At 48.0% G+C, this 26824-nt stretch overlaps 1 protein-coding gene across 1 annotated transcript in view; it reads left to right on the top strand.

The window, feature by feature from the left end:
- NRDC (nardilysin convertase) overlaps window positions 1-26824 on the top strand; it is a 129944-nt gene that overhangs the window by 54477 nt on the left and 48643 nt on the right. Inside the window, exons 12-18 of the mRNA XM_063939544.1 lie at window positions 10771-10891; window positions 12612-12670; window positions 12906-12960; window positions 13319-13423; window positions 15208-15331; window positions 15442-15528; window positions 15610-15729. Of these exons, the coding sequence (XP_063795614.1) occupies window positions 10771-10891; window positions 12612-12670; window positions 12906-12960; window positions 13319-13423; window positions 15208-15331; window positions 15442-15528; window positions 15610-15729 (671 nt within the window). The remainder of the gene's footprint in view (window positions 1-10770; window positions 10892-12611; window positions 12671-12905; window positions 12961-13318; window positions 13424-15207; window positions 15332-15441; window positions 15529-15609; window positions 15730-26824) is intronic.

A 26824-nucleotide genomic window follows, 5' to 3' on the forward strand; every position in this document is an offset into this window, starting at 1 on the left:
AAAAAAAGCTCTCGGTTGTACATCAGAATTATCTGTAAACCAGGGTATATTGGAGTAAGGACAGCAGTACAGCAATTACTGTATGGGGTTAAATTACTGTATGGGGTTAGGGTTGATGTGGGAAGCAGTGTATTATCGGGGACAGGGTTTAAAGCTGCGTATAGGAGTGGCTAAGTCGTGCAGTGTATTATTTTGGTGATACGAGCAAGCAGAATTTTGTACCTTGGGTGGGGGCAGTGTGATGGGGAAGGAGGGGGGGGGGGGGGGGGGAGTATTGCACCTGGGGTGGGGGGAGTGTGATGGGGAATATTGTACCTGGGGTGGGGGGAGTGTGATGGGGAGTATTCTACCTGGGGTGGGCGGAGTGTGATGGGGAATATTGTACTTGGGGTGGGGGAGTGTGATGGGGAGTATTCTACCTGGGGTGGGCGGAGTGTGATGGGGAGTATTCTACCTGGGGTGGGGGGAGTGTGATAGGGAATATTGTACCTGGGGTGGGGGGAGTGTGATGTGGAATATTGTACCTGGGGTGGGGGGAGTGTGATGCGGAGTATTCTACCTGGGGTGGGGGGAGTGTGATGGGGAGTATTGTACCTGGGGTGGGGGGAGTGTGATGTGGAATATTGTACCTGGGGTGGGCGGAGTGTGATGGGGAGTATTCTACCTGGGGTGGGGGGAGTGTGATAGGGAATATTGTACCTGGGGTGGGGGGAGTGTGATGTGGAATATTGTACCTGGGGTGGGGGGAGTGTGATGCGGAGTATTCTACCTGGGGTGGGGGGAGTGTGATGGGGAGTATTGTACCTGGGGTGGGGGGAGTGTGATGTGGAATATTGTACCTGGGGTGGGGGGAGTGTGATGCGGAGTATTCTACCTGGGGTGGGCGGAGTGTGATGGGGAGTATTCTACCTGGGGTGGGGGAGTGTGATGGGGAGTATTCTACCTGGGGTGTGGGGGGAGTGTGATGTGGAATATTGTACCTTGGGTGGGGGGAGTGTGATGCGGAGTATTGTACCTGGGGTGTGGGGGGAGTGTGATGAGTAATATGGAATATTGTACTTGGTGTGGGGGGAGTGTGATGAGTAATATGGAATATTGTACTTGGTGTGGGGAGAGTGTGATTAGTAATATGGAATATTGCATCTGGGGTGGGGGGAGTGTGATGGGGAATATTGTACCTGTGGTGGGGGAGTGTGATGGGGAAGGGGGGGGGGGGGAGTATTGCACCTGGGGAGGGGGAGTGTGATGGGGAGTATTGCACCTGGGGTGGGGGAGTGTGATGGGGAATATTGTACCTGGGGTGGGGGGGGAGTGTGATGTGGAATATTGTACCTGGGGTGGGGGAGTGTGATGGGGAGTATTGTACCTGGGGTGGGGGAGTGTGATGGGGAGTATTGTACCTGGGGTGGGGGAGTGTGATGGGGAGTATTGTACCTGGGGTGGGGGAGTGTGATGGGGAATATTGTACCTGGGGTGGGGGGAGTGTGATGGGGAATATTGTACCTGGGGTGGGGGGAGTGTGATGGGGAATATTGTACCTGGGGTGGGGGGAGTGTGATGGGGAATTTTGTACCTGGGGTGTGGGAGTGTGATGGGGAATATTGTACCTGGGGTGGGGGGAGTGTGATGGGGAATATTGCACCTGGGGTGGGGGAGTGTGATGGGGAATATTGTACCTGGGGTGTGGGAGTGTGATGGGGAATATTGTGCCTGGGGTGTGGGAGTGTGATGGGGAATATTGCACCTGGGGTGTGGGAGTGTGATGGGGAATATTGCACCTGGGGTGTGGGGGGAGTGTGATGGGGAATATTGTACCTGGGGTGTGGGAGTGTGATGGGGAATATTGCACCTGGGGTGGGGGGAGTGTGATGGGGAGTATTGCACCTGGGGTGGTGGGAGTGTGATGGGGAGTATTGTACCTGGGGTGGGGGAGTGTGATGGGGAGTATTGTACCTGGGGTGGTGGGAGTGTGATGGGGAATATTGTACCTGGGGTGGGGGGAGTGTGATGGGGAATATTGTACCTGGGGTGGGGGGAGTGTGATGGGGAATATTGTACCTGGGGTGGGGGGAGTGTGATGGGGAATATTGTACCTGGGGTGGGGGGAGTGTGATGGGGAATATTGTACCTGGGGTGTGGGGGGAGTGTGATGTGGAATATTGTACCTGGGATGGGGATAGTGTGATGGGAAATATTGTACCTGGGGTGGGGGAGTGTGATGGGGAATATTGTACCTGGGGTGGGGGAGTGTGATGGGGAATATTGTACCTGGGGTGGGGGGGGGGTGTGATGGGGAATATTGTACCTGGGGTGTGGGGGGAGTGTGATGTGGAATATTGTACCTGGGGTGGGGGAGTGTGATGGGGAATATTGTACCTGGGGTGGGGGAGTGTGATGGGGAATATTGTACCTGGGGTGGGGGGAGTGTGATGGGGAATATTGTACCTGGGATGGGGATAGTGTGATGGGAAATATTGTACCTGGGGTGGGGGAGTGTGATGGGGAATATTGTACCTGGGGTGGGGGAGTGTGATGGGGAATATTGTACCTGGGGTGGGGGGGAGTGTGATGTGGAATATTGTACCTGGGGTGGGGGGAGTGTGATGGGGAATATTGTACCTGGGGTGTGGGGGGAGTGTGATGGGGAATATTGTACCTGGGGTGGGGGGAGTGTGATGGGGAATATTGTACCTGGGGTGTGGAAGGAGTGTGATGGGGAATATTGTACCTGGGGTGTGGAAGGAGTGTGATGGGGAATATTGTACCTGGGGTGGGGGGAGTGTGATGGGGAATATTGTACCTGGGATGGGGGGAGTGTGATGGGGAATATTGTACCTGGGGTGGGGGGAGTGTGATGGGGAATATTGTACCTGGGGTGGGGGGAGTGTGATGGGGAATATTGCACCTGGGGTGGGGGGAGTGTGATGTGGAATATTGTACCTGGGGTGGTGGGAGAGTGATGGGGAATATTGTACCTGGGGTGGGGGAGTGTGATGGGGAATTTCTCTTTCATCCATCTGGGGGACGCTGCGCCATTACTTGTGGGGTTAGAGGTGTGTGGTTGTGGAGTTTGGCACAGAACTATTAAAACCTGACTCCTCCCCCCTCTAACCCCTCCCATCTCCTTCCTGCCTAGCCAGTACCTCAGTTTTAGTTTTGTGCCTGTGGAGTACAGACACAGTTTTTCTTTCTCCTTAGATTTTTTTTTTTTTCTTTTTCCTTTCTTATTTTTCTATACCTAGTCCCTGTCTACAGGTGACAGGTATAAATGGAACAAGGATGCTGTCAGAAAGGGCCACCATACCTTGGTCACTGGGGCCTTTTTATTCACTAAAACGACAGATCAAAAAGGTACTGGACAGCCACAATCTGTCACTGACAGTATTGGGCTGTCCCTAACTGCTTTTATTATTATTTTATTATTATTATTATTATTTTATTTAATATTTATTTATTTGATTTATTTTATTGATTATTAATATTTCACCCCCCCCGACCCCCTCTCCCCCGGCGCAAGCCCGCCAGCGGGAGCTATGCCGGAGACCTGTATCCCTACACCCGCAGTAGTGTCTGAGGGGCTGTGGGGACGGACGGGGATCCCGGAGAAGCCGCCGCGTAAGTCGCTATACTTAGCAACGCGCGGCAGCCCGAACTTCCGGTTGATCGCGTAGTAACAGGAGTGCAGGGACGGCTTCCCGCCCTGCTCTGCCCGCGCGCGCGTCACTTTGCCTGACGCCATCTTCCGGAGGGGACGCTGTGCAGTACAGGAGAGCCTCTCAGGGGGAGACTTTAATTACAAAACCGCAAGTATAGAGGGGCTATTCATAGGGGGAGATTACAATCAAGCTAATGAGCTAAGGCTGTTTATTACTTGGCAAAGAGAGCCAGCATACTGGGTTACAGTCCCAGAGATCTCTTCAAGCTATAAATTTCTTATTGAAAGGTCACTAGTCACAATTGTATGCTACTTTCTTTAGTACATTCAGAATAGAGAAAATGACTAGTAAACCGGACAAACCTTCAAAGGGAAAAACGGCCTCAGTGGTTTAATTTTCCTGCTCTCAGTGTGGCTCAAAGCTAGCAAAATGTAGTACTGACGCGGGTACCCTATGTACAGCATGTTCTGGTGCAATTTCAGATTTGCGTCAGTCTAGAGAGACTGAATCTGCTCGGACTCAGGTGGAGCCCTTGAGGGCCCAGAATATGGGCAGGAGTATCACTGATTTAACTCAGTCCTTTAAATAAGTTTGTAAATGCGGCCAGCAGTTCGACTGCTACTAAGCGATCGCAGCCGTTACCAGCTATAGCGTTTCCAGGTAAGGAGGCGGACACTCTGTCATCTCCTTTGGAGGAGGGGGAGGTAGATCCTGAATGGGATGAAGTTTCGGCTTGGGAAGTTAGATTGCTAATAGAAGCCATTCGTCAGACTCTTAATATTCAGGACGCGGCGGTGGAGGAGACTCCTTCCCCCTTCTTCAAACGACAGAAGAGACAGGTTACTGCCTTCCCTTCTTATTCTCACTTTGCAGATATTTTAAAAGAACCCTGGCTTAAGCCGGATTCTCGTTTTCAGGCGCCTAAAAAGTTAAAGTTTCTATATCCCTTTACGGAGGAAGATACAAAATTTTGGGAGACGGACCCAAAGGTAGACGCTCCTATTTCACATCTGGCAAAAGCTACGGTGATTCCGTCGGTACAGTCTGTGACCTTAAAAGACACTACCGATAGGAAGATAGAAGCATTACTAAAATCTATGTTTTCTTTATCAGGTGTTTCCCTCCGTCCAGTACTGGCGAGTGCCTGGGTACTTAAGGCCGTGGATGAATGGCTTGCACAGGTGGTATCGGGAATGCAGTCGGACGATCCGTCAGAAGCCATCCAATTAGCAGAGCAGATTTCGGAGGCCCTCACTTATGTGGGTGAGGCCTGGTTGGATTCAGTTGCGCTACAGTCTCGGGTTTCAGCCTTGACAGTATCCGCAAGACGCTCCTTGTGGCTTAGAGTTTGGAATGCTGATTCTGACTCAAAGCAAACCTTGACGGCAGTGCCTTTTGAAGGTGAGTTTCTTTTTGGATCAGAGTTAAAGAAGATTATTTCAGACACTACTGGAGGAAAGAGCCCTTTCCTTCCATCTACACCTCACAAACCAAAACCTACAAGGTTTCGGTCCTTTCGTACACAGGGCAGAGGTAGTTTCCAATCCTTTCGTGCTTCCTACAGATTTCCAAGACGGGGGTCTTTCAGAGGAAGAGGATCCCAGGCTATTCGCAGGCCGGCCAGTAAGCCTGCCGACAAACCTGAGCCATGACGCCTCAGGTCTCCTGGAGGGATCAAAGAAGGTTGGGGCCCGGTTACTTCAGTTCAAGGATGTGTGGCTCCTATCGAAACCGGATCGGTGGATAATGGGAGTCATATCCAGAGGATATATGTTGGATTTCGAAGAAACAGTCCCAACCCGACTATTTATAACACCTCTCCCAGACGATCCCTCCAGACGTCAAGCTCTCCTTCAGGCAATAACAACCCTCTTACAAAATGGAGTAATCATTCCGGTTCCCTCTCATCAGAGGGGTCGGGGTTTTTACTCAGGTCTTTTTCTCGTAGACAAGCCGGATGGTTCGTTTCGAACCATTCTGAATCTGAAGGCTCTCAACCCGTATCCCTCAACCCAAAAATTCAAGAACATAAAAGACGCTTACTTACATGTCCCGATTTGGGTAGGACATCAATCTCTACTGAGATTTGCAGTGGGCCCGGAGCACTTTCAGTTTCAGGCTCTTCCCTTTGGTCTCTCTACGGCTCCCTGGGTTTTTTACAAAGGTCATAGGTCATGTAGTCGCAGTTCTCCGTTGTCAAGGGGTCAACATCACTCCATATTTGGACGACCTGTTGGTCAAGGCACCATCAGCGGAGATTCTCACTCAGAACCTGCATCTCACGATGGAGACGCTACAATCGTTCGGGTGGATAATCAACTTTCCAAAGTCATCTCTACTTCCTTCTCAGACAATGATTTTTCTAGGACTTCTATTCGACACCAACAGCCAGAAGGTGTTTCTTCCGGCGGACAAGATTCAGGGACTACAGTCCAGAATCCGAACCCTGTTACACTTACCAGTAGTGTCGGTCCTCAGATGTATGCAGGTGTTGGGCAAGATGGTATCCTCTTTCGAGGCAGTTCCATATGCCAGATTTCATGCCCGACCTCTCCAGACTCAGATTCTCAACTGTTGGACTCGGACGGAACCGCGTCTCGAATTACAGTTGATCCGCTTGTCGGTAAAGACTCGTCAGTCTCTTCAATGGTGGCTTCACAGTCGGAATTTGAAAAAGGGTACACCTTTCACTATCTGGTCTTGGATCATGGTCACCATGGATGCAAACCTCAGTGGTTGGGGGGCAGTGTTCCAGACTCCTCACTTCCAGGGACGCTGGAGCAATCAGGAGTCAAAATTGCAAATCAACATTCTGGAACTAAGGGCGATTCGGTATGCACTCCTTCACATTCAAACCATGGTACAGGGTCAACCAGTTCGTGTGCAGTCCGACAATGCCACCGCAGTGGCTTACATCAACAAACAGGGAGGAACTCGCAGCTGGTCCGCAATGAGAGAAGTCGCTCAGATCCTCGCGTGGGCGGAACGTTGGGTTCCGGTGATCTCCGCGATCCACATTCCAGGAGGGAAGCAGACTTTTTGAGTCATCACACGATTCATCTGGGAGAATGGGAACTTCATCAGGAGGTGTTCCTCTCTCTAGTGGACCGATGGGGAATGCCAGACATAGACCTGATGGCGTCCCGCCTCAACGCAGAACTTCCTCACTACGGCGCAAGGACTCAGGATCCACAGGCATTCCTGATCGATGCTCTAACTGCTCCATGGCAGTTTCAACTGGGATATGTGTTTCCGCCAATTCCACTGATCCCGCGTCTACTTCAACGCATTCGGTGACAGGGTCTCGCAGTGATTCTAGTGGCTCCAGATTGGCCGCGTCGACAGTGGTACACTCTACTGCGCAAGTATGGTCGTCAGACTCCTTTCGCCTACCTCTGCGACCAGATCTTCTTATTCAAGGACCTTGTCGCCACCCAGATTTACATAGGATGGCTTTGACGGCTTGGCTCTTGAATCCAAGATTTTGAAGGCAAAAGGTCTTTCTCGATCGGTTGTTCAGATGATGATTCGAGCAAGGAAACCGGTGACCTCTGGCATTTACCATAGGATATGGCGTATTTACATTGCAGGGTGCGAAAAACGGAGACTAACTCCGCATTTGTTTAGGCTACCTCGCCTACTCTCTTTCCTTCAGGAGGGTCTCGACAAGGGCCTAAAGCTTTCTTCACTAAAAGGTCAGGTTTCAGCTTTATCGGTTCTTTTTCAGAAGAAACTAGCAAATATTCCAGAGGTTCAAACATTCCTGAAGGGAGTACTTCGGATTCAACCACCTTTTGTCCCTCCGGTTCCTCCCTGGGATTTAAACTTGGTCCTTACGACTCTTCAGACCTCTCCATTTGAACCCTTAGAATCGGTTGAACTCCGTTATCTGACACAGAAAGTTGTTTTTCTGTTGGCTATTGCCTCAGCTAGACGAGTATCTGAGTTGGCGGCTCTTTCTTGCAGACCCCCCTTGTTAGTGTTTCATGAGAACCGGGTGGTTCTACGGACTAAGCCTTCTTTCCTTCCAAAGGTTGTTTCAAAATTCCATTTAAATCAGGACATTGTCCTTCCGGCCTTTACTCCGACATCTTCTCCTGGGGAGGACTCTCATTTAGCTCTCCTGGATGTGGTTCGAGCTTTACGTGTCTATTTGTCTCGCACCGAGTCATTCCGGCGTACGGATAACTTGCTGGTTTTGATTGATGCTCCGAAACGAGGTTGGCCGGCCTCCAAAAATACTGTGGCCCGTTGGATAACTTCGGCCGTAAGACAGGCTTACGTGTCTGCTAATGTTTCGGTTCCTGACTCAATTAGGGCTCATTCTACTAGAGCTGTTGGAGCCTCTTGGGGCTGTTCGCGGTGGTGCATCTGTTGAGCAACTGTGCAGGGCGGCAACCTGGTCGTCAATTCATACTTTCACACATACTTTCACCGTTTTCATACTTTTGGTTTGGAGACTGCCGCTGTTGGGCGTCGTATATTAAAGACGGCTATGCCGTCCCCGTCTCCCTCCTCTTATTAGCTTGCTTTGGAAAATCCCACAAGTAATGGCGCAGCGTCCCCCAGATGGATGAAAGAGAAAAGGTGATTTTTGTTACTTACCGTAAAATCTCTTTCTCTGATTCCATCTGGGGGACGCTGCGATCCCTCCCAGATGTTTGTCTGGTTTAACCAGTTAATTTTCTTTGATCTATCTCCTTTGGCTTGGCTAAACGTTAACTGAGGTACTGGCTAGGCAGGAAGGAGATGGGAGGGGTTAGAGGGGGGAGGAGTCAGGTTTTAATAGTTCTGTGCCAAACTCCACAACCACACACCTCTAACCCCACAAGTAATGGCGCAGCGTCCCCCAGATGGAATCAGAGAAAGAGATTTTACGGTAAGTAACAAAAATCACCTTATTGTACCTGGGGTGTGGGGGGAGTGTGATGTGGAATATTGTACCTGGGATGGGGATAGTGTGATGGGAAATATTGTACCTGGGGTGGGGGAGTGTGATGGGGAATATTGTACCTGGGGTGGGGGAGTGTGATGGGGAATATTGTACCTGGGGTGGGGGGGAGTGTGATGGGGAATATTGTACCTGGGGTGGGGGGAGTGTGATGGGGAATATTGTACCTGGGGTGTGGGGGGAGTGTGATGGGGAATATTGTACCTGGGGTGGGGGGAGTGTGATGGGGAATATTGTACCTGGGGTGTGGAAGGAGTGTGATGGGGAATATTGTACCTGGGGTGTGGAAGGAGTGTGATGGGGAATATTGTACCTGGGGTGGGGGGAGTGTGATGGGGAATATTGTACCTGGGATGGGGGGAGTGTGATGGGGAATATTGTACCTGGGGTGGGGGGAGTGTGATGGGGAATATTGCACCTGGGGTGGGGGGAGTGTGATGGGGAATATTGCACCTGGGGTGGTGGGAGAGTGATGGGGAATATTGTACCTGGGGTGGGGGAGTGTGATGGGGAATATTGTACCTGGGGTGGGGGGAGTGTGATGTGGAATATTGTACCTGGGGTGTGGGGGGAGTGTGATGTGGAATATTGTACCTGGGATGGGGGGAGTGTGATGGGAAATATTGTACCTGGGGTGGGGGAGTGTGATGTTGAATATTGTACCTGGGGTGGGGGGAGTGTGATGGGGAATATTGTACCTGGGGGGTGGGGGGAGTGTGATGGGGAATATTGTACCTGGGGTGTGGGGGGAGTGTGATGGGGAATATTGTACCTGGGATGGGGGGAGTGTGATGGGGAATATTGTACCTGGGGTGGGGGGAGTGTGATGGGGAGTATTGTACCTGGGGTGTGGAAGGAGTGTGATGTGGAATATTGTACCTGGGGTGGGGGGAGTGTGATGGGGAATACTGTACCTGGGGTGTGGGGAGAGTGTGATGAGTAATATGGAATATTGTACCTGGGGTGGGGGGAGTGTGATGTGGAATATTGTACCTGGGGTGGGGGGAGTGTAATGGGGAATATTGTACCTGGGGTGTGGAAGGAGTGTGATGTGGAATATTGTACCTGGGGTGGGGGGAGTGTGATGGGGAATACTGTACCTGGGGTGTGGGGGAGTGTGATGAGTAATATGGAATATTGTACTTGGTGTGGGGAGAGTGTGATGAGTAATATGGAATATTGTACTTGGTGTGGGGGAGTGTGATGGGGAATATTGTACCTGGGGTGTGGGGGGAGTGTGATGTGGAATATTGTACCTGGGGTGGGGGGAGTGAGATGGGGAATTACCTGGGGTGTGGGGGGAGTGTGATGAGTAATATGAAATATTGTACTTGGTGTGGGGAGAGTGTAATGAGTAATAAGGAATATTGTACTTGATGTGGGGACAGTGTGATGAGTAATATGGAATATTGTACTTGGTGTGGGGGGAGTGTGATGGGGAATATTGTACTTGGGGTGGGGGGGAGTGTGATGGGGAATATTGTACCTGGGGTGTGGGGAGAGTGTGATGAGTAATATGGAATATTGTACTTGATGTGGGGAGAGTGTGATGAGTAATATGGAATATTGTACTTGGTGTGGGGGGAGTGTGATGAGGAATGGGTAATATACTTGATGTGGAGGCAATACTGTAGGAGTTGCATTCCTGGAAATCATTGATGCTTAACCTGCCAGCCGTCACCTGTTCCTCTCATTCTATCAGATTGCCATTAATGTTTTCATCATATTAATGTAACTGTGTCTGTACAGTAGCGGTTGCACTGTCCAATTGCAAAACTATTTAACTTGTTAATCTGTGCATTTAGCTTTATATCCGTATCCTTGTGAAGGGGTTGTGTTAATTTTTTTGTTAGGGTGGAAATGAATATGTGGTTATTTAGGCGGAATCAGTAAGATTTACAGACGATCTGGATGCTGGCTGTCCGCATACGGACAATGGCATCCCAATCGTCAGTATGCCGCAGCGGGGCGAGCCCAAAGAGTCCCCTTGCGGGCTCGCTGGGCACCCTCGAGTGGGAATAGCCCCTGTTAGCCTGGATTCTGGCTGTCGGCATGTCAGCGGTCGGGATCCTGACTGCCGGCAACTTGACAGCATACCATTGCGGCTACGTGTTGGGGTACACTTTGATCAGCAGATGGTCTCATTATGTTCTCCCCCCTCAGGTGTTGGGCGCTGGCTCTGTTTGGAGGGAACAGTGAGACTGGCTTTGAGCAGAACACCACCTACTCCGTGTTCAGTATTTCTATCACATTGACTGATGCTGGATATGAGAACTTCTATGAGGTATGCACCAAAACATCCCCTGCACTGACGCAGCTGTCACAGGGAATGTACTATGACATAATCCGTACACCAAAACAAATGGGATTGTCTTAAATGGGTTGGTATTGGGATTCCGGCGCTTGGGATGGTGGTGGTCAGAATACCGACAGTGGCATCCCGACGTGTAGGACACCGATACCTGGACAGTAAGTATGCTAACCTTCTTGTCTCAAAAACCAACCCTCTCTTCCTGCAGCCTAACCCTAACCCTCGCACCCCCGCAGCCTAACCTTCCCTGGTGGTGCCTATCCCTAACCCTCCCACCCCCGCAGCCTAACCTTCCCTGGTGGTGCCTATCCCTAACCCTCCCTCCCCCGCAGCCTAACCTTCCCTGGTGGTGCCTAACCCTCCCACCCCTGCAGCCTAACCTTCCCTGGTGGGGCCTAGCCTAACCTTCCCTGGTGGTGCCTAACCCTCCCACCCCCGCAGCCTAACCTTCCCTGGTGGGGCCTAACCCTCCCACCCCCGCAGCCTAACCTTCCCTGGTGGTGCCTAACCCTCCCACCCCCGCAGCCTTGCCTTCCCTGGTGGTGCCTATCCCTAACCCTCCCTCCCCCGCAGCCTAACCTTCCCTGGTGGTGCCTATCCCTAACCCTCCCTCCCCCGCTGCCTAACCTTCCCTGGTGGTGCCTAACCCTCCCTCCCCCGCAGCCTAACCTTCCCTGGTGGTACCTAACCCTAACCCTCCCCCCTCCCCCTCCCCCGCAGCTTTACCTTCCCTGGTGGTGCCTATCCCTAACCCTCCCTCCCCCGCAGCCTAACCTTTCCTGGTGGTGCCTAACCCTCCCACCCCCGCAGCCTAACCTTCCCTGGTGGTGCCTAACCCTCCCTCCCCCGCAGCCTAACCTTCCCTGGTGGTACATAACCCCGCCCCTCCAGACTCTCCGCACCTCCTATAGAACAGCAGTGATCAGACCAACCTGAAGCAAGAGGTGGACACTGTTGGTTCCCACCAAAACATGTGGCTCTTCCAAGCTCTGTGGAAAGTCTTGGCTGTGATACAGTATTATTAGAAGTATCTTTTATTAATTAGGTGCCACAAAGTGCACACACCTCCGTGCATGGGAGTATACATAAAGCCAAATGGCAGAAGCACAACACACAACAGCTAGCTGTATCACATAGGTACCTGGCATGAACACAAGGCATACAGGTGTAAGATGTGCAGCGCTCGCGGAGGACGTGCCAGCAGAATGGCATGCCATGCAGAGTGGTGTGAACACGTAACTATGGCTGTCTATAGACGGGTCTTTTGCACTAGGTATAGAACTGGGACACATGAACACAGATAATGATGGCCGGTATGAAACCAAGGTTACTGATAAGGACGACCTGGCGGCAGAGATGCGTACAACATTGCAGATAGGCGAATATACACTCTCTTTGCTCTGCAGGAGCAACTACAGCCAAGTTGCGTTCACCTTGGTCACATAATGTAATTTGCATAGAGAGATCTGATCTTTGATGCAGCACAGATTGTGCTCTCAGAGATAATGAACCATGCTGAAAGAAGACTGTGTACTTGCACCCAAGATAATCATTTTAATGGTTTTATATCTCTAGTTTTAAGATGAATATATGTGCTAATAATGTTGCCCTCATACATGCACCTGACATAAGTAATCCTTCCTCTTTCTGTTCAGCTCTGCAATCGGATTTCTTTTTGTCATTTGTCCTCTAGGTTACTCATATTGTCTTTCAGTATTTAAAAATGTTGCTGCAGCTGGGTCCACAAGAGAGGTAACGTGCTAAACAGGCCATTGTCTGTCCCGGAAGGTCTGCCCCTCTCCCCTCCTATTCTGTGTTCTTAATTTGGAACACTAAAGTGTTGTTCTGTCTATGTAAAGGGAGTCCCCCCCCCCCCCCCCCCCCCTCCCCTCCCCCTTCCTCCTTCTGTATTCTATAAAAAAAACAATGTATAAACTGTTAATCTATATTTGAAAATTTTTCCTAAATCTCTACTTCTCAATTCTAGGATCTTCCAGGAGATTCAGAAAATCGAAGCCAATGAGTTTTTCTATCAGGAGCAGGTACTGATGGGTTTATGGCTCAGTGTCTTGGTGGGGGGTGGGGGTGTCTCCTCTTTACACTTCAGTTATTTTTGGCAGCGTTTCTACTGACCCACCCTCCAATAGGGCAGCGCCACATTGTGTACCTAGAAGAACGGAAGGCAAAGGGCGGTCACAGCAAATATTGATTTGATTTAGATTTCCCTCCTGTTCATTCACTTTTCATTTTGTTAATTGATAAAACTGATAACACTTCTATTTTTTTTTCAAAGCATTCTTACTTTGCAGCATTTTTTCCACACCTGCCTAAGACTTTTGCACAGTGCTGTTTGTATGTAGATGTGAATGTGATATGTTTATTCATTTTTTTTTTTTTTAGACTGACCCTATTGACTATGTGGAGAGTATCTGTGAGAACATGCAGCTGTTTCCCAAAGAAGATTTCCTGACTGGTGACCAGCTTCTCTTCGAGTACAGTCCTGATGTGAGTGTCTGCTGTATGTATGTATGTATGTATGTATGTATGTATGTATGTATGTATGTGGCACTGCTGTATGTGTGTGTGTGTGTGTGTGGCACTGCTGTATGTGTGTGTGTGGCACTGCTGTGTGTGTGTGTGTGTGTGTGTGTGTATGTGTGTTTGCTGTGTGTGTGGCACTGCTGTATGTATGTGTGTGTGTGGCACTGCTGTATGTGTGTGTGTGTGTGTGTGTGTGTGGCACTGCTGTATGTATGTGTGTGTGTGTGGCATTGCTGTATGTATGTGTGTGTGGCACTGCTGTATGTATGTGTGTGTGTGGCACTGCTGTATGTGTGTGTGTGGCACTGCTGTATGTGTGTGTGTGTGTGTGTGTGTGTGGCACTGCTGTATATGTGTGTGTGTGTGTGTGTGTGTGGCACTGCTGTATGTGTGTGTGTGTGGCACTGCTGTGTGTGTGTGTGTGGCACTGCTGTATGCATGTGTGTGTGGCACTGCTGTATGCATGTGTGTGTGGCACTGTTGTGTGTGTGTGTGTGGCACTGTTGTGTGTGTGTGGCACTGTTTGTGTGTGTGTGTGTGTGTGTGGCACTGTTGTGTGTGTGTGTGTGGCACAGCTGTGTGTGTGTATGTATGTGTGTGGCACTGCTGTATGTGTGTGTGTGTGTGTGTGTGGCACTGCTGTGTGTGTGTGTGTGGCACTGCTGTGTGTGTGTGTGTGGCACTGCTGTATGTGTGTGTGTGTGTGTGGCACTGCTGTGTGTGGCGCACTGCTGTGTGTGTGTGTGTGTGTGTGTGTGGCACTGCTGTGTGTGTGTGTGTGGCACTGCTGTATGTGTGTGTGTGGCACTGCTGTATGTGTGTGTGTGGCACTGCTGTATATGTGTGTGTGGCACTGCTGTGTGTGTGTGTGTGTGTGTGTGTGTGTGTGTGGCACTGCTGTGTGTGTGTGTGTGTGTGTGTGTGTGTGTGTGTGGCACTGCTGTATGTGTGTGCAGGGGCTTATTCTGTTTGCAGTCTGTGGAGGTGCAACCGGAATCGGCCTACCGTTTTAGGCTGACAAACATTCAGTCAGCGGCTTTCATCTAATTGAATCTGCCCTCAAATGGGTGTTTCAGCTGCCTAACCGGGTGATACACTTAAACGGGTTGCCTCCGAAATTTAGGCAGTCTGTATCTCGACGGCTAATGGTAAAAATTTAAACCCTACCTCTAACCCTCCGCTCCTGTAGTCTAATCCTAACCGTCCTCTCTCGATCCCTAACCATTCCGTCCTGTAGCCTAAAGCTGGGTACACTCTAGATGATATGTCGCCCGATCCCGCAAATCGGAGCGACATATCGTCTAGTGTGTACCCATGTACCGGTGCTCCCGCTCGTCGGCAGCGACATTCCCTATTGGTCCTGCAGCAGGACCGATGAGATGAAGGGTGTAACTAGCGATGACATGCTGCAAAATGCAGCGTATCACGTGGCTCCCCCAGTCAGACCTGGTGTTGGCAAGTGTGTATGCAGTTGCCGCATGCTGGGTCCCGTCGTCCTTCAGATCGGCTGGGTACACATGTTGTCTGGTGTGTACCCAACTTAACCCTAACAATCCACGTAGTGCCTAATCCTAACATCCCATACTCACCCGCGGGGTTCCACTATCTGTTTTCTCACCACATCCCCACTTAAACATGGACCAAGAAATATAAATGTGTTGCGATTTGTCATAATAAAACCATCCGCTTAAAAATGTTGTTCTCTTACAATAAACAACGTCTCGCTCGCCCCATTCTTGTGTGCTTAGATAATTGCAGACGCTCTTGGAGTCCTAACTCCTGAGAAAGCAAATCTGCTGCTTCTGTCTCCAGCCAACGAGGGCAAGTGTGACCTGAAGGAGAAGTGGTTCGGGACCCAGTATAGCATCGAAGGTAACTCCTACAGAAGACCTGTTGAGACCCAGAATATTGATCATTATCAATCATTTTCAGATCAGATGATTGCATTCATGGTAATGTATGTTTTGCTTTTTCTTCCACAGACATAGATACAAAATGGAAAGATCTTTGGGCCACTGACTTCCTTTTAAACCCTGACCTCCATCTCCCAGCAGAGAACCGGTTCATTGGTGAGTATGGCGGGGACTATGTGTTCTGTGTCTGTGCTTCATTCCTCTATGGGGATTACAGTCCTCTGATCTCTTATACAGCCACTGACTTTAGTGTGAAGAGCTCAGACTGCCCGGACACAGAATACCCTGAGAAGATAGCGGACATTGAGCAGGGCTGCCTTTGGTACAAGAAAGACAACAAGTTCAAGATTCCTAAAGGTAAGATTGTGTACAGGCCTAGTGCATCTTCTGCTATCTGCTGGTGCTGGACAGAGGGTGATGGGGGATCCCTGCATCCGGCATAGAACTGCTCCAGGAACCTGGCGATATTCCTTTCCTTGTACCTGTAACAGCTGGGTTCCTATCGTTGTACAGCATTCACAGAGCGTATCTGTGTGACGGGAACCATTCACACACCTGCAATATGCAGACATAAGGAGAGTATAAACTTCTGGTTCATAGACTGGACAGTTAGAGCAGAACTATCCTCCAGAAAAGAAAAAGCGCCTTAATGAGCCTTTGCTGAATGCTGCTCTCCAATAACAGGGTATCAGCACCCCTGTAAAACGTTTAGAAAAAGGACACACAGAGAGCGCAAACAGACTAAATGAATTAAAATATTTAATAATAAAACCAGGACTCAAAGGTCCAATGATTATTAAATAAATATACACACATGTGAACCACAGATTAAATCACATACATATAAAAACAGGACACTCCTTACTAATTCCACGGTATTATCCTAAGAAGCTAGGCACATACAGGATTATATGCTCAAGTGGATATTTCTTTATCATTTAGCAATACATTGCAATAAATCCCATAGTTGGAAATCATTAAATATAGCTGCTTCTTTAGAACTAATGTTGCTTAAAGTTCCTTAGGGAATTCCAGATGACCATTAGGCACATAAGTATGAACTTGTTCTTATATTCTTAGCTGTGCAGTTAATTACCAGATTTAATTGGCAACAGTTAATCCGCTCAATGGGGCAGAAACAATACTCAGCACTGCAGCGGCTCCGTCAACCGCTCTCCGTAAGTTGATATTGCGGTAATGATAAATGCTTACCGCTTCCAAGTGAGTATGAGACCGGTGGCGCTGGGCGTCCCCGTGCGCTGGCTGGTTACGCTGCTCACTCGTGGTGGGTGGATGTCGGCCACGGCCCCCGTTTGGCAAAGGAGGCCACTTGCAGGTGGCTTGGAATCCAAGATCTCAGTGCGGTGCGATGCAGTGCAGTATCCGATAATATCCGTGGCAGCTACAGGAGTCCCGAAGCCTGAACCCTGACGTGTTTCTCAAACAAAAGGCACTGGTTGTTTCTTCAGAGGGAAAGAATAATCATTTCCTTCCTAGCCTCAGTTTTTATAGAGACCAGGAGTTAATTAAAGTGCAATCACCTGAAAGGTCCATTCATTATAATTAAACAGAACCAGGTGTATAAATGATCCACATTCTATCCACATTCAGAACTAGAACGGAACAGAGTACTTAAAATCTTTATACTTGTAATAAAAAACATTTACTAATACCTATTTTATTGTGGCATCTGGCAGAGCGTATATAAAGCACTTATGCACAAAACCTATTGGTGTTGTTCTCAGAAATATTATTAAACTTGTTTTTATGGTGCTTAAAGTATTTATATTAATATTAATAATAATAATAATAATAGCATTAATTGATAACATTATTAGATTTCTATTTCTGTTTATACTTATATTTTTGTATTTTTGTAGTAAGAGGAGACAGCAAAAAAATATGTAATAGTATATATATAATCACAATAATTTCTCAATACATGGATAATATAATGGAAGTGTATATATGCCCCAGACTGCAAATTACACAGTCTCTAGAAACTCTACACACACTTCCATTTCTGTGAATATATACAGAACATGCACTTCTTTAATATAAGTATACAAGATTACTGGAACAAATTATTTCCAAAGACAATAATACTGGAATGGAATACTCCCAAATATGCAACTAATATGAAATAGGCTTATAGCCGTAATATTAGTTACCAAATTAATATTCACAGACCTTTAAATCAAATAATAAACTTGAATTCATTACATTACTCTACTGTATATAATGATGGAAAAAGCTTAAATCACAGGGAACACTCAATCTCCAAGGATAAACTTATGGGGAAATACTATTAGGGCTGAGAGAAAAGAGGCAGGTGGGCAAATTCACCACAGAGCTAGAAATGAGAGATATATTTAAACTCATCAGAACTGCGAAGTGGGGATAACAGCACACCCGTCAATGTAAATATTGAACATACTTCTCATTGGGAGTTTTTCCTAAATCCACTGGGAACAAAAAGTATCCTCGCTCTAAACCAGAGGTTCTCAAACTCGGTCCTCGGGGGCACACACATTGCATGTTTTGCAGGTAACCCAGCAGGTGCACAGGTGTATTAATTACTCACTGACACATTTTAAAAGGTCCACAGGTGGAGCTAATTATTTCACTTGCGATTCTGTGAGGAGACCTGCAAAACATGCACTGTGTGTGCCCCCGAGGACCGAGTTTGAGAACCTCTGCTCTAAACCAATGCGGAGTACAATAAACAAAGAACCCATAGACTAGTTAAATGGCATTGAGCTCCACCGTGTCATTAAGACCGTGTGGACTCAAGGTATGTAGTTGAAAGATCCAGAAGGCTTCGCGCATGCAAAGCTTTCTGTATCTATCCCCTCCTCTTCTTCTGGTTAATTTGATGTGTTCCACGGCTCTAATAGTAAGACCTTTCAAATTTCCCTTTTGACAAATAGAAACATGGTTAGATAAGCTATGTGTTTTGATATTCTTCAAGATGTTTCTCTTGTGTTCCATAAACCTTTCATGAAGTGGGCGGATAGTCCGGCCCACAAACTGTAATCCACATTTGCACTGGATAACATAAATAACAAAATTCGTCCTACAGTTAATGAAACCCTTGATCTCAAATTCTTCTAATCTACTAAAGGATTTAATTTTTGTGCATTTATTTTCAGCAAAAAGGCAAGTAACGCATCTATCCTTCCCACATTTTTTTTTTTTAATACAATTTTTATTGAAACACTCAAAGTTCCATAATACATACATTTTCCTTCATAACCTTAAAGCATTTGAAAAAGCTCAGAACAGTGCGGTTTACATAGCATCAGCCAGACATTTATCCAAATATGCATCTCAAATACTTCGAAACAGCATAAAATTCAAACACGTAACAGTTACATGCCCGTTATACATCAATACAGTGTTATGTCCTTTCCCACAAGACTGTCCACTCAAACCTATCCCCCATCTGCCTCCCATGCCTCCATCCATCTCTTTATTTCAATAATTCAGTGGGCTCAGATAAGGTAATTAGGGTAACACATTCACCGGTGGGTCATTTGCTAATTCTCGGATAGCATACCATTGTGTGAGTTTCAGGGAGTCGCGTATTCTGGTACGTAAATCGATCGGTAAAATAATATAGCTTTCCCAGGTTCCCTGCCGAACGCTTCTCTTTCTCCAACATAGTGTCAATCCACTCCATGTTAAACACATGGTGTAGTTTATCTTTAAATAATTTCAGAGTGGGGGGAGTTGCCTCAATCCATGTCTGCAAAATAGCTTTGCGAGCAGCTGCGCTTATAATCAATAATAGGCGTTTACACCCTCTTTCTATGCGTTGCTCCTCTGGTAGCATACCAAATATTGCCCATTTATCCGTTAATGGAACATAGTTTACCAAATTATCAAGAGCAAAACGTCTAATTTTAAGCCAGAATATTCGCAGCAAGGGGCATTTCCAAAAGTAATGATACATATCTGCTATATCAGCATTACATCTGGGACAAGATGCGGATGGTATCAACCCTGCCAAATGTTGCCGATGGGGTGAAAAGTAAGCCTTATGATAAATATTCAAAAACATTTCTTGATACTGCATTGCCGGAATTATTTTTCTTGACCAACAAAGTGACTTCAACAATCCATCACAAATCAATGAGGAGATAGTGTGCACCCATGAGTACAGACCAGACCAAATTTGGTTATGGTCAATACTCTGTCTCAAAAAAGCATAATGATATGAGATCGCTCCCTTTACAGTTAGATCAGATGCTAGCAATACATCTAATGCATTGTTCCAGTCATCATCAGATCATTTTCTTATCACTGATATGGCATAATGCCATAATGTTGGAAACTCAGGAATTTTTCCGATGCTAATGTGTATGAAAGCGGTGCTCTGGTATCCCTGTCTAAAAGTGTCCCCACATTGTACAACCCCTCTGATTTAAGTCTATCATAAGGTGATGCCGCCAATCCGCCCTGAAAGTCCGGATTGTGAAGAAATTGTGAGAAGAGGGAATTATAGGGGTTTAAGTTTCGTCTATGTCGGAGTATATGCCAAATTCGTCTTGTAGTCCATAGTAAGGGGTTATTACGTATGTTGTCTCCTATTTCTTTAACGTCCTAGTGGATGCTGGGAACTCCGAAAGGACCATGGGGAATAGCGGGCTCCGAAGGAGGCTGGGCACTCTAGAAAGATTTAGGACTACCTGGTGTGCCCTGGCTCCTCCCACTATGACCCTCCTCCAAGCCTCAGTTAGATTTTGTGCCCGGCCGAGGTTGGATGCACACTAGGGGCTCTCCTGAGCTCTTAGAAGAAAGATAGTCTTAGGTTTATTATTTTCAGTGAGACCTGCTGGCAACAGGCTCACTGCAGCGAGGGACTAAGGGGAGAAGAAGCGAACTCGCCTGCTTGCAGCCGGATTGGGCTTCTTAGGCTACTGGACACCATTAGCTCCAGAGGGATCGACCGCAGGCCCAGCCTTGATGTTCGGTCCCGGAGCCGCGCCGCCGTCCCCCTTACAGAGCCAGAAGCAAGAAGATGGTCCGGAAAATCGGCGGCATGAAGACATCAGTCTTCACCAAGGTAGCGCACAGCACTGCAGCTGTGCGCCATTGCTCCTCTCACACTTCACACTCCGGTCACTGAGGGTGCAGGGCGCTGGGGGGGGCGCCCTGAGGCAGCAATAAAAACACCTTGGCTGGCAAAAATACCTCAATATATAGCCCCATGGGCTATATATGAGGTAAATACCCCTGCCAGATTCCATAAAAAAGCAGGAGAATAGGCCGCGGAAAAGGGGCGGAGCTATCTCCCTCAGCACACTGGGCGCCATTTTTCCCTCACAGTTCCGCTGGAAGGAAGCTCCCTGGCTCTCCCCTGCAGACTACTCTACAGAAAAGGGTAAAAAAGAGAGAGGGGGGGCATTTAATTTGGCGCAGTATATAGTTTATATTAAAAAGCAGCTATAAGGGACATAACTCAGTTAGTCCCTGCCTTATATAGCGCTCTGGTGTGTGCTGGCATACTCTCACTTTGTCCCCCCAAAGGGCTTTTGTGGGTCCTGTCCTCTATATAGAGCATTCCCTGTGTGTGTGGAGTGTGTCGGTACGGCTGTGTCGACAAGTTTGATGAGGATAATGAGGTGGAGGCGGAGCAGATGCCTTTAGTAGGGATGTCACCCCCTGGGGGGCAGACACCTGAATGGATGTGCTTATGGAAAGAAATGAGTGCACGTATAGACTCATTACATAAGAAATTTGACGACATGCCGACTGCGGGACAGCCGAGTTCTCAGCTCGTGCCTGTCCAGGTGTCTCAAAAGTCATCAGGGGCTCTGAAACGCCCGCTATCTCAGATGGCACAAGTAGATGTCGACACGGATACTGACACCAGTGTCGACGACGATGAGTCAAATTTAATGCCCATTAAGGCCATTCACTGCATGATTGAGGCAATGAAAGAGGTGTTAAATATCTCTGATTTACATCCAGGTACCACAAAAAAGGGTATTATGTTTGGGGAGAAAAAACTACCTGTAGTTTTTCCCCCGTCGGATGAATTAAATGAAGTGTGTGAAGAAGCGTGGGCTTCCCCTGATAAGAAATTGGTAATTCCTAAGAAGGTACTAATGGCGTTCCCTTTCCCGCCAGAGGATAGGTTACGTTGGGAAACACCTCCTAGGGTGGATAAAGCGCTCACACGTTTGTCTAAAAAGGTGGCACTACCGTCTCAGGATACGGCCGCCCTTAAGGAACCTGCTGATAGAAAGCAGGAGGCGATCCTGAAGTCTGTATATACACACTCAGGCATTATACTTAGACCAGCTATTGCGTCAGCATGGATGTGCAGTGCTGCCGCTGCGTGGTCGGATAAACTGTCAGAAAATATTGACACACTAGACAGAGACACGATTCTGCTAACAATGACCATATCAAAGACTCAGTCTTATATATGAGAGATGCACAGAGGGAAGTCTGCCGGCTGGCATCTAAAATAAGTGCATTGTCCATCTCTGCTAGGAGATGCTTATGGACTCGCCAGTGGACTGGAGATGCAGATTCCAAAAGGCTCTTCCAAGTCCGCCGCATGACGGTGGGGCTCCACGGGCGGAGCCAGGTACGGTGGGGGCCCGCCTCATGAATTTCAGCGATCAGTGGGCTCGCTCACAGGTGGATCCCTGGATCCTTCAAATAGTATCTCAGGGGTACAAGCTGGAATTCGAGGCGGCTCCACCCCACCGGTTCCTAAAATCTGCCTTGCCGATAGCACCGCCTCCCTGTCTGAGGGAGCAAGCAGCGATTCACAAGCTGTATTCCCAGCAGGTGATAATCAAGGTACCCCTACTTCAACAAGGCCGGGGTTACTATTCCACACTATTTGTGGTGCCGAAACCGGACGGTTCGGTGAGACCCATTTTAAATTTGAAATCCTTGAACACATATATAAAAAAATTCAAGTTCAAGATGGAATCGCTCAGGGCGGTTATTGCAAGCCTGGAGGAGGGGGATTACATGGTATCCCTGGACATCAAGGATGCTTACCTGCATGTCCCCATTTACCATCCTCACCAGGAGTACCTCAGATTTGTGGTACAGGATTGCCATTACCAATTCCAGACGCTGCCGTTTGGACTCTCCACGGCACCGAGGGTATTTACCAAGGTTATGGCGGAAATGATGATACTCCTTTGAAAAAAGGGAGTTTTAATTATCCCATACTTGGATGATCTCCTAATAAAGGCACGATCCAAGGAACAGTTGTTAGTGGGAGTAGCACTATCTCAGGAAGTGCTGCGCCAGCACGGCTGGATTCTGAATATCCCAAAGTCACAGCTGGTCCCGACGACACGTCTAATGTTCCTGGGAATGATTCTGGACACAGTCCAGAAAAAAGTGTTTCTCCCGGAGGAGAAAGCCAGGGAGTGGTCTTCTCTAGTCAGAGACCTCCTAAAACCAAAACAGGTATCGGTGCATCACTGCACGCGGGTCCTGGGAAAGATGGTAGCTTCTTACGAAGCCATTCCATTCGGCAGGTTCCATGCCAGTATTTTTCAGTGGGACCTCTTGGACAAGTGGTCCGGATCGCATCTTCAGATGCATCGCTTGATAACCCTGTCCCCAAGAACCAGGGTGTCTCTTCTGTGGTGGCTGCAGAGTGCTCATCTTTTGGAGGGCCGCAGATTCGGCATACAGGACTGGGTCCTGGTGACCACGGATGCCAGCCTACGAGGCTGGGGGGGCAGTCACAAAGGGAAGAAACTTCCAAGGACTATGGTCAAGTCAGGAGACTTCCCTTCACATAAATATTCTGGAACTAAGGGCCATTTACAATGCCCTAAGTCAAGCAAAATCCCTGCTCCTACACCAGCCGGTGCTGATCCAGTCAGACAACATCACGGCAGTCGCCCATGTGAATCGACAGGGCGGCACAAGAAGCAGGATGGCAATGGCAGAAGCCACAAGGATTCTCCGATGGGCGGAAAATCATGTACTAGCACTGTCAGCAGTGTTCATCCCGGGAGAGGACAACTGGGAAGCAGACTTTCTCAGCAGGCACGACCTCCACCCGGGAGAGTGGGGACTTCATCCAGAAGTCTTCCAAATGATTGTAAATCAGTAGGGTCGTCCACAGGTGGACATGATGGCGTCCCGCCTAAACAAAAAACTAGAGAGGTATTGCGCCAGGTCAAGAGACCCTCAGGCGATAGCTGTGGACGCTCTAGTGACACCGTGGGTGTACCAGTCAGTTTATGTGTTCCCTCCTCTACCTCTCATACCAAAGGTATTGAGAATAATAAGAAAGCGAGGAGTAAACACAATTCTCGTGGTTCCGGATTGGCCAAGAAGAACGTGGTACCCGGAACTTCAAGAGATGATCTCAGAGGACCCGTGGTCTCTGCCGCTCAGACAAGACCTGCTACAGCAGGGGCCCTGTCTGTTCCAAGACTTACCGCGGCTGCGTTTGACGGCATGGCGGTTGAACGCCGGATCCTGAAGGAAAAGGGCATTCCTGAGGAAGTCATTCCTACGCTTATTAAAGCTAGGAAAGAGGTTACAGCAAATCATTATCACCGCATATGGCGGAAGTATGTTGCATGGTGTGAGGCCGAAAAGGCCCAAAAGAGGAATTTCAACTAGGTCGATTTCTGCATTTCCTGCAAGCAGGAGTTAATATGGGCCTAAAACTAGGCTCCATTAAAGTACAGATCTCGGCTCTGTCGATTTTCTTTCAAAAAGAACTAGCTTCAGTACCTGAAGTTCAGACATTTGTGAAAGGAGTGCTGCATATTCAGCCCCCATTTGTGCCTCCTGTGGCACCTTGGGATCTCAACGTGATGTTGAGTTTCTTAAAATCACATTGGTTTGAGCCACTAAAAACCGTGGATCTGAAATATCTCACGTGGAAAGTGGTCATGTTATTGGCTTTGGCTTCAGCCAGGCGTGTGTCAGAATTGGCGGCTTTATCATGAAAAAGCCCTTATCTGATTTTCCATATGGATAGGGCAGAATTGAGGACTCGTCCCCAATTTCTCCCAAAGGTGGTGTCAGCGTTTTACCTGAACCAGCCTATTGTGGTGCCTGCGGCTACTAGGGACTTGGAGGACTCCAAGTTGCTAGACGTTGTCAGGGCCCTGAAAATATGTTTCCAGGACGGCTGGAGTCAGAAAATCTGACTCGCTGTTTATCCTGTATGCACCCTACAAGCTGGGTGCTCCTGCTTCTAAGCAGACTATTGCTCGCTGGATTTGTAGTACAATTCAGCTTGCTCATTCTGTGGCAGGCCTGCCACAGCCAAAATCTGTAAATGCCCATTCCACTAGGAAGGTGGGCTCATCTTGGGCGGCTGCCCGAGGAGTCTCGGCTTTACAACTTTGCCGAGCAGCTACTTGGTCAGGGGCAAACACGTTTGCAAAATTCTACAAATTTGATACCCTGGCTGAGGAGGACCTGGAGTTCTCTCATTCGGTGCAGCAGAGTCATCCGCACTCTCCCGCCCGTTTGGGAGCTTTGGTATAATCCCCATGGTCCTTTCGGAGTTCCCAGCATCCACTAGGACGTTAGAGAAAATAAGAATTTACTCACCGGTAATTCTATTTCTCGTAGTCCGTAGTGGATGCTGGGCGCCCATCCCAAGTGCGGTTTATCTGCAATACTTGTACATAGTTATTGTTAACTAAATCGGGTTATTGTTGAGCCATCTGTTGAGAGGCTCAGTTGTTTCATACTGTTAACTGGGATTCATATCACGAGTTGTACGGTGTGATTGGTGTGGCTGGTATGAGTCTTACCCGGGATTCAAAATCCTTCCTTATTGTGTACGCTCGTCCGGGCACAGTGTCCTAACTAAGGCTTGGAGGAGGGTCTTAGTGGGAGGAGCCAGTGCACACCAGGTAGTCCTAAATCTTTCTAGAGTGCCCAGCCTCCTTCGGAGCCCGCTATTCCCCATGGTCCTTTCGGAGTTCCCAGCATCCACTACGGACTACGAGAAATAGAATTACCGGTGAGTAAATTCTTATTTTCGTTATCATGTAAGTGCAACAGACCTGTCAGGTTACAGTTTGTTAAAAACTGTCCTTCCAGCGAAGTGTTAGCGTAAAGGTCCTTATCAGATAACCAGTCTCGCAGGTATCGCAATATTGCCGCATGATTGTAATGTAAGATATTTGGAAAATTAATACCCCCATTGGTGACCGGTTGTTGTAACTTTATCAGCCCTATTCGCGGTCTTTTAGCTCCCCAAATAAACTTTATTAAGAGTGCGTTTAAGGAGCCAATATCTTTTTGGGATAACAGAAGAGGCAGCGCCTGTAAAACATACAACCATCTTGGGAACGTCACCATCTTGACGAGATTCGCTCTCCCCGCATATGATAGCATAAGGTGAGCCCAGCCCTCTAATTCTCTCCCCGTATCCGTCAATGCCGTAGAGAAATTCAATCTGTATAAGTCGGCTGGGCGTTTAGAGAGACGAATACCTAAGTAATCAATGTATGATCTTGCCCACCTCACCGCAATCAGGCGGCCCCAATGAGGAGTAGTAATACAAGGATGCAAGCAAAGACCCACCGATTTAGCCAGATTGACCTTAAATCCTGAGATTTCGCCAAAATCTTCCAGCTTCTCTAAAAAATTTTGCAAAGAAGATTTTGGATCATCTATATATAATAATACATCGTCTGCAAAGGCCGATAATTTAATTTCAATCTCCCCCACCCTTATGCCCTTGAATTCATCCCAGAATTGTAGAATACGAAACAGTGGGTCTATACAGAGATTGAACAATAGGGGGGATAATGGGCACCCTTGGCGTGTTCCCCTAGACATATAAATGTGATCCCCCCTCACTCCATTGATTAATAAAGAAGTTTTAGGTTGGGAATAAAAATACTTGATTAATTCAATAAAGATTGGGTCAAATTCTCTTCTTTCCAGTATTGCAAAGTTTTATTTGTATCTAAACTAAGTAGCATGCTATTAGGGTGCTGTGTTTGCGTACCCGCTACAACCGCCGCTATGGCCATTCGTATTGCTCTCACTGAATGTCGCCCCCCTAACAAAGCCAGTCTGATGGGAGGTCAGCAAATCTGGCAAGATCACCTGCAATCTATTGGCCATAATTTTAGCCAATAATTTCAAATCGGTATTCAGGAGAGAGATTGGCCTGTAGGGTTCCATCAACAATGGATCCTTACCAGGTTTTAAGATAAGGGATGTGTAAGCGTCTGTAAATGACGGGAAGTTAGGTCTATCTTTTAGCATTTTATTAAACAGAGCCAATAATGTAGGCAATATTTCCGTTTCCAGTATCTTATAGTGCAGGGGTTCTCAAACTCTGTCCTCAGGACCCCACACAGTGCATGTTTTGCAGGTAACCCAGCAGCTGCACAGGTGTATTAATTACTCACTGACACATTTTAAAAGGTCCACAGGTGGAGCTAATTATTTCACTTGTGATTCTGTGAGGAGA

This window comes from Pseudophryne corroboree, chromosome 9 (genome assembly GCF_028390025.1).
Source record: "Pseudophryne corroboree isolate aPseCor3 chromosome 9, aPseCor3.hap2, whole genome shotgun sequence".
Lineage (NCBI taxonomy): Eukaryota > Metazoa > Chordata > Amphibia > Anura > Myobatrachidae > Pseudophryne > Pseudophryne corroboree.